Genomic DNA, 7,575 nt, shown 5'->3' on the forward strand with positions numbered 1-7,575 from the left:
CGTGTTTCTAGGGAGGTGGCACAGGGAGGGGGTGGGGTGCAGGAAACACTGATTCTCTGGCTCACGTGCAGGAGGTCCGCCTGTCCGTCCATCCTTCTCATCTCCGTCCTGGTTGCGCACACAGCGGTCGCAGTAGAGACGCCCACACCTCCACCTCCACATGACACGATGCTGCAAAGGCCTAAACATCTCTTTGTGTTGCATCTGAAGGCCTGAAGCAGCAGGTGAGTGTAATCATGGTCATCACGTGTTTCCAGCCTCCTTCTAGCGATAATAAAGCCACGAGTTTTGCTTTAAACACCATCGTCTCCGTGTTTATCTTCCATGGATGGAACGTTTGTGACTGATGAAGCTTGTGGGGGGAGCCGGGCTGATAAGGAGGTAATGGACTGATGTTATGAGGAGGCCACGGGGAAATGGTCTGTGGGGTTTCTTCTTCTTGGCACCTTATCTGATGTTGAGCAGACGTGCTGAGTGGAGCCCGGGAGACTTGGCCGGGGAACCTCCCACAGGCTACTTCAGCCACGCTCGAGGTTTCTTATTTATTTAAAAACATATTTACAACAGTGATGGTTTGTTTACATGTGGTTGTCATGGTTTTTAGAAACTTTAATAACTTAATATTTAACATTTGTGCGCTCATACAGCAGCTGGATAAAAGCTAAACATGATTTATGCACCGAGCGCTGATGCTCGGCGGCGGCTCCTCAGATGGCGGTGTAGTGGCTGTCGCTGGTGCTGATGATGTCACTGTTGCACTCGAGCGTCTTGAGGACGAGCTCCAGAGCGGCGCGGCTCACGTTGAGGCTGTACCGCTGCCTGACTGCTGACAGGATGTGCAGGACGTGGCAGCCCTTCTCCACGTCTGCAGGCGCAGGAGGAAATGAATGCACACACACACACACACACACACACACACACACAGACACACACACACACACACACACACACAGACACACACACACACACACACACACACACACACACACACACACGAGTGAGATCTAAAAGTACGATAAGGGTTTGTGCCACAGTGAAAACGCAGCTGTGATCAGAGAGCAACAGGTGTAATTGTTGTGCTCATTTGATTTCTGACAAGCAGGTAAAAGCTTTCTTTCTTAATTACATCCTCTGAAAAATAATTCGTGCCTCTGAGGAGAGTCAGAAAAGCTGTGAGGGCATCGCTAATCAAAACTTGTGTCTGTACTGCACTGAGCGTGTCCACGCACACTTCTCCCTCCTCGAGTCCTCCCTGATGACGTCTTTGACGGCCACGAGCAGGTCCTTGTCCTGCACGGTCACCTGACGAGGAGCAACAGCGTCACACACGGCACAGCAAAAAGCTCCCAGAGATGAATGTGTCTGCAGTTTCTTACGAGATAGACTTCGTCCTGGGACTTGACCTTGCGGTACACGGCACCCTCGTCCTGTAGGATCTGCAGGGCCTCCTTCAGGAGCTGACGGAGCTGCTGGCACGCAGACGGACCCGCGACAGGCTCCTAATCAGCATCAGAGGAGCACGAGACAGAAAAACCCAATGAAACCAAGAAAGAAGAAATTTTGCTTCAGATCTGAACACATTTGTCACTCAGCTTAAGGCCGGCTGCACCTCCACGTGAGTTAGACCTTTCAATGCTACGGGGAACTCGTGTTAAAATCACTGCTGGAGGTTTAGTGTAGGCCAGGGGTCGTAACCCTGGACACGCGTGCCACCGCTGGCACGTGGAGGGTTAACTGGTGACCATAGCTGGACTGGCCACTGGGCATACTGGGCATTTGTCTATGCCCAACGGTGATTTTTCATTTTTATGGGCAGATGGGTTTTTGAAGATGAAGATGAAACCAGGAGACGTCCTTACTGAACCATCAGAGCTGTGATGGAGAAACAGGTTTACCTTTAGGTGACATGGATGAGTTGAAGTTATGAACTGTTTCTGAGAGACTAATAACACCAGGATCCTTTTCTACAGCTGACAGCTGGTAACTGTGCAGGGGCGGGTCTAGCAGAGTTTTGCCAGGGGGGCAGGTAGGGCATTAACAGGGAGAGGGGGGCACAAAGAAATACTTTTCTTTCCTATTCTCATGTAAAATCTCTCGCTTTTGATAAATAATTATCTGAATCTTACAACCAAAGTTTTTATCTGATGTGAAATGTATAGAAATCACACATATACCAACAAGACTGTGCATCACTGTCACAGCAGCGTCTGTTTTCATTCAAAGGCTTCATGGCTTTAATACCTGGGGGGCCGGTCTCTCGTCAAAAGGCCCGATTTTTTGTCCCAGTCCAGCTCTGGACACGACACACAGTGAGTTAATCTGAGAAGATGCATTAAAAATAATAAAAGGCTGGGCCAGTGCTGCACATCGCAAATCAGCTCACATAGACACATTAGCTGTGCCGCTTCTTAATGCCGGTATCTTAGCTAACAACCCAACTACCAGACTAAAAATAACTTCGCCTACCGGTGAGAGGGACGTTGCTAGCTGACAGTTTTTTCAAGCGATGTTGAAATTTCCACATCCAGACACTTCAAAAGCTTCAGCAGCTGTTCGCTCAGCATCAGCACCGCGGAAACACACGGATACATCCATAGACTCAGGACAGAATTCACAATGTGCTTTCAGGACTTTCAGGTGTTTGGACCAATGTTTTCTTTTCTAATCAAACCTGAAGCTTTAATGAGCAGCTGGATTGTCTCGCATTAACTGGCTGGACACAGAGGACATCGAAATGCAGCGGATTGAACTGAAAAGCTCGACTCTGCGGGGACAAAGTTTGCAGAACTACGAACGCAGCTGGAATCCACAGCTGTGTGTGTTCATGGAGCTGCATGTTCACCTGCTGGACGTCACTACCTGACAAGTTTAACTGTCTTCAGAACATTGCAGAGGCCTTACTGACAGTGTTTGGCTCGACATGTCTGTGTGAGCAGACTTTCTCTCACATGAGTCCTCAGGTAGCCTCTGAATGCTGGACACTGGGAGACCAGAGATCACATTAACATGTGTCTCTGTATTAATATAATTCTATAAAGTTGTTCTATATAGTGTGTAACTGTTAATATAGAGCGTTACTAAACGTATTGCTAATGCAACCATATGGCACACTGACTTCTGAGGGAATTTTAGATGCACTCATCCTCAGAAAGGTTGCCGACGCCTGCTCGAGGCTTTAACACTAACCAGTGCTAACATGTCAGGCTCCAGCTTCCTTCTGTGCCAGATCAGTACGGAGCCCCCCAGGGGACATGGGAGAAAAAAAAAATTAGGGAGGAAAAAAAAAAAAATTAAGACGGACTTTTGCGAGATCTCGCAAAAGTATTGCGAGCGCTCGCAAAAGTTTTAGCCGCATTCTTCGGAGGCCGCCAGCTCGAAGCCGACCGGGAGGTCGAGGCACGATGTGCCGGGAAAGCGGTGTTCCTCCCGGCTGTAGTAGGTCTCGACCTCCCGTTAGCTTCGAGCTAGTGGGTGTCAGATCTCCAAAAACGTCGGAGCTCTTTTGCAAATATGTGATGTCTTGTAAACCGAGCAGGTATCTGACGTTTACACAGCTACATTCACACCTCAGAATATCTTAAAAGTGTATTTTGTGACCCAGAAAGAGTAATATTACAACTAAGTAGCTGCCGCCATTGTTGGAGTTTTGCGAGCGCTCGCAATACTTTTGCGAGCGCTCGCAATACTTTTGCGAGATCTCGCAATACTTTTGCGAGATCTCGCAAAAGTCCGTCTTAATTTTTTTTTTCCTCCCTAATTTTTTTTTTTTTTTTCCTCCGTAATTTTTTTTCTCCCATGTCCCCTGGGGGGCTCCGTAGATCAGAAACACTCTCTGGGGAAAATATCAAACATGCACGCGCCTCATGCACGCGCCGTTTGATGGCGTGCTTTCACATCTTCACATCTTTGCTAGCTAGCATGCTAACACTGGCATTAGCATGCAGCACACCATGTTCTGAGATCTTAAAATGTGATGTCAGAAGAATCAGTTTTACTTTGCTGCAAAGTATCAAATCCTGGTGTTTATTTCAGTTTTTCAAAAGGAGGCTTCGAGGTGTGACAACTGGTCCCACGTCCCCTCCCAGTTCATACCTGGTCAGCGGATGCTGCCTGAGGCGGGCTGGAGATCAGAGGCTGCAGGAGGTCCTGGACATCGTAGGGTCTGAACCTGCTCACAGACTTCTGCTTTAAAAAGTCTTTCAAGATCTTTGTTGCCCTGCTGAGGGAGCTGACAGCCGAGTCTCTGAAAGACAGATGTTCGTCATGACCCTTCGAGCTGCTCTAATAAAAAAAAATAACAGCTGATCAAACGTGTAAGAGGCCTGCGACCTCTTTCACCTTCTGTCCTGCCAACAAATCTGAGAACGCACTGAAAACCTTAGTCAGGTTCACTGTAAGCCTGAAATAACCACAGCCCGAGGATTTCAAGGCACAACAAGATGTGGGAATAAGAAACATCTGCATCTATTTTAGCTTCTCCTCTTTTTCCGAGGACGTTCAGAGGTTCTCTGCAGCGAATCGTCAGAAAGCAGACCAACTGAACTCCTGTGACACTGATCTCTGAACAGATTTGGGCTTTAGACTGTGACACTTGGAGTTTAGACTGCAGCTTCAAACAGAGCCTGAGAATGTGCTGATGAAATCTCCTGTAATTATGGAGAAAAAAATAACTGTGAAACGTTGACCCACCCGTGTGTACTCTGACCCACAGCTGTGAAATCACTCAGAGTGTGAGGATAAAACTTTTAATGGCTTCATTAAATATACTGAAGTTCTTGTTTTTAAAAGAGCTGATCCTGGGTCAGACGTGGTTTATTGATGTGGACTCAGCTACTGTGTGTGTGTGTGTGTGTGTGTGTGTGTGTGTGTGTGTGTGTGTGTGTGGGGTTGAATGTTGACTCTCTGGTGTGTTGGGTGGACGCTCGTACCCCGCCGCGTCGGGCTCCAGCTGAGGCGCTTTGTCGTAACACTGTCTGTAGAGCTGAGGAGCCTCCATCATCCAGGAAATCTGCACCGCCATCACCGAGTCGCTCACTTTATCTGAGGACGCACAAGCACACGGGTGAGGACGGAGGCGGAGCCTGCCCACATCCACATATTCACTGTGAGTGTGTTTCTGTGTGTGTGTGTCGCTCTGTTTGTGGTTCTTTGTGTTATTTGTGGAGGACTGTGGGCTAACTGTGGAATAAACAGCTGCAGACAGTCGGTGTTGCAGTGATGGTGGTTATGAGAGCGTGTGCGGATGAAGCCGTCTCCGCTCACAGTAGGTGGAGGCCTTGATTTCCCTCTGCTGCCTCGACGTCTTCACCGGTCCCCTGACTCGGAGCAGCTCTCCGATCTCCAGGCGGCAGCGCGTCCGCTGGGCTCGTCTCAGCTTCTGCAGCTCCGCCACCGGGTCGAAGCCTCCCTGAGCCGCGGCGCCGAGTTGTGCCCCTGCTGGAGATCACACGAGGACACTCGCTCTGTATCGATTCTGCATCTGAAGCATCACCAGGCTGACAAAGGAGGACAAGGACCTGTCTGCAGGCGGCAGAGCGCTTCATTTTACTGAACAAACTGAAAGCAACGCCACGCTAACTCTGAGATACAAACATGAACTCACACTTGCTCGGCTCCCGCTCCTCTTTCAGGACGTCACTTTTCCAGCACAGGCAGTTTATAACGCCCGTACCATCATCCACTGTGAGCACGCAGCAGCGGAGCGTGGGCGGAGACAAAAACAGAGCACATGTGACCAGAATACAATCATGAGGTCTCAAGACTACAGTAGTGATGAGCACAACTCCACAATGGGTGCCAGTGATGAAGAGCACCTCCATAGCAGAAGAAGTCTTCCCTCTCCCTCTTGTAGACCACCGTTCCCAGCACGTCGACTTTGGAGATCGGGTGCAGGTTGTAGAAGTAAATCCCTTTGAGTGGAAAACAACAGATAATTAAAGGTGAGTCTCCAGTGAGAGAGCAGCGTGTCCTCCTCTCCACGTGCTGAAGTGTCTCTGAGCAAGACACTGAAGCGAAGCTGCTCCTGATCGTCCAGTCTAGCTAGACTTCACCTGAGCTGACTGGAGTCCCTGAACTGGTCCTCTGGACCAGGATTGTACTGTTTACAGACTATGGTTTCTAAAATACATCCAGACAGTAAAAACTTTGTGATAGTCTGGATATCACAGATTTATTTGGCACAACTTTGCAAATGTTTGCGTTTCTTTGCTGTGTTTTTGCACGTCATCACATGGGGCCTGACCCCGTGGACCTCTGAGCTGGGGCACCTGGTCCACTCCATCACCCCTGCAGGGTTTACATTTATGCGCTGACAGGAACTACAACACATCACACCTGGCACACCATCAGGTGGTGTAGTTGAAATGAAATAACGGAGGATTTAAAACGGTATAAATAACTACAATAAATGCTAAAATAAAAATAAAGGAGCTCAATAAATGTAAGATTCTGCACAATGCGTGGTGCAGGCTAACAGGAGCTCTAAATCTAATTTCAAATTAGAGCTTCAGGAGTGACGACCAAGTAAAAGGTGAGGTACAGGTCCAGTTTGTTACCTGGTACCTGGGTGGACTCCGTCATCTCCAGGATGTCTCTGATATACAGCCGAGCGAAGGCGGAAAACACCGGATCCAGTCCCCACAACATCGACGGAGGCTCTTCCGCTGGATCCATCGCAGCTGTCTGCATTTCATCCTGGGATCAAACACTGACGGTTTACCTGCTTTCACTGGTTTCCCGCCAGCCACACAAACCGTCTCCAGGACAAAGTTAGCTGGTTTCAGTGGCGTCACTTCCTGTTAATCCCACGGTAGATGAACCTGTAGTTCGTCCGGAGGCGCAGCAGAGGGTGCTCACGATGAATAAAAGTGGACCGAACTTAATGTGCAGTTTCACCCAGAAGATAAATCCAGGTTTTATTTCAGGTTTCACAAATTTTATTTCCCAATGCATTCAAAATACAATAAAACAACACGCGTTTCCCCTTTTCTTACAAAGAAGAAGATTTTGCCCACAAAGTCAGGATTTACGACAGGACACACTACCTTGATGGCAGCCAAATTAAAAAACAATTAGGCGTTATCAGTGAAGTTCAATCACAACAGACACGATCATGTGTCCGTTAACAGTTATCTGGTGGTGGTGGTGGGTGAACTCGACTGTTTCAGGCGTACGCTGTTACTGATTTTCCGCGGCTGTTCGCTTCATACCTGAAAGCAAAATGGCGAGTGCCGTAAAGTGGAACAAGGTGCTGAAAAGTCCCTAATATAAATATTATTTTCATTTCTTTTTTAAACTGTACGAGAATATATAAACACAATCTAAAAACAAAATAAAATGTCCAAACTCTTCATATAAAACAACGCTAACAGAAAAAAAGTGCTAACCCTACGGATTTCATCCAATCCGTAGAGTGTTATTCATTTTCGATTATTTCGCGACTAGAATCCTAGAAATAGCGGTTTTTCGGTCACGTGACCTTTAATCAACTTTTTCACTTTTCTTAAGTGCTAGAAGGATTTCGTGTTTGTACAAAGTATTAAAAAAGGTACGTTAGCAGCATTTCTGTGTGTGAAA

At 47.7% G+C, this 7,575-nt stretch overlaps 1 protein-coding gene across 2 annotated transcripts; it reads right to left on the reverse strand.

The window, feature by feature from the left end:
• Positions 1-190: 190 nt before the first annotated feature.
• Positions 191-7,266, reverse strand: stn1 (STN1 subunit of CST complex). 2 transcript variants are annotated; one of them, XM_040033557.1, is made up of 9 exons: positions 6,555-7,266; positions 5,814-5,909; positions 5,603-5,680; positions 5,263-5,433; positions 4,929-5,040; positions 4,093-4,243; positions 1,377-1,499; positions 1,230-1,302; positions 191-865 (listed from the first exon to the last, which is right to left on the reverse strand). In XM_040033557.1, the coding sequence occupies exons 1-9, from the start codon at positions 6,685-6,687 to the stop codon at positions 708-710; spliced, it is 1,095 nt and encodes a 364-aa protein (XP_039889491.1). In that variant the 5' UTR covers positions 6,688-7,266; the 3' UTR covers positions 191-707. The 2 variants fall into 2 exon arrangements, with proteins under 2 accessions (XP_039889491.1, XP_039889489.1); XM_040033555.1 differs by having other exon boundaries at positions 5,263-5,436; positions 6,555-7,264.
• Between the last annotated feature and the right edge of the window lie 309 nt (positions 7,267-7,575).

This window comes from Simochromis diagramma, unplaced genomic scaffold (assembly GCF_900408965.1).
Source record: "Simochromis diagramma unplaced genomic scaffold, fSimDia1.1 OVJJ01000571.1, whole genome shotgun sequence".
In the NCBI taxonomy this organism is placed as follows: Eukaryota; Metazoa; Chordata; class Actinopteri; order Cichliformes; family Cichlidae; genus Simochromis; species Simochromis diagramma.

Coding starts and splice junctions, on each gene's coding strand:
- stn1 (XM_040033555.1), bottom strand. CDS start 6,687: ATGCAGACAGCTGCGATGGATCCAGCGGAAGAGCCTCCGTCGATGTTG. Junction 5,910..6,554: donor GGAGTCCACCCAGGTACCAG/GTAACAAACTGG, acceptor TTCCACTCAAAG/GGATTTACTTCTACAACCTG. Junction 866..1,229: donor GGACTCGAGGAGGGAGAAGT/GTGCGTGGACAC, acceptor CTGCGCCTGCAG/ACGTGGAGAAGGGCTGCCAC.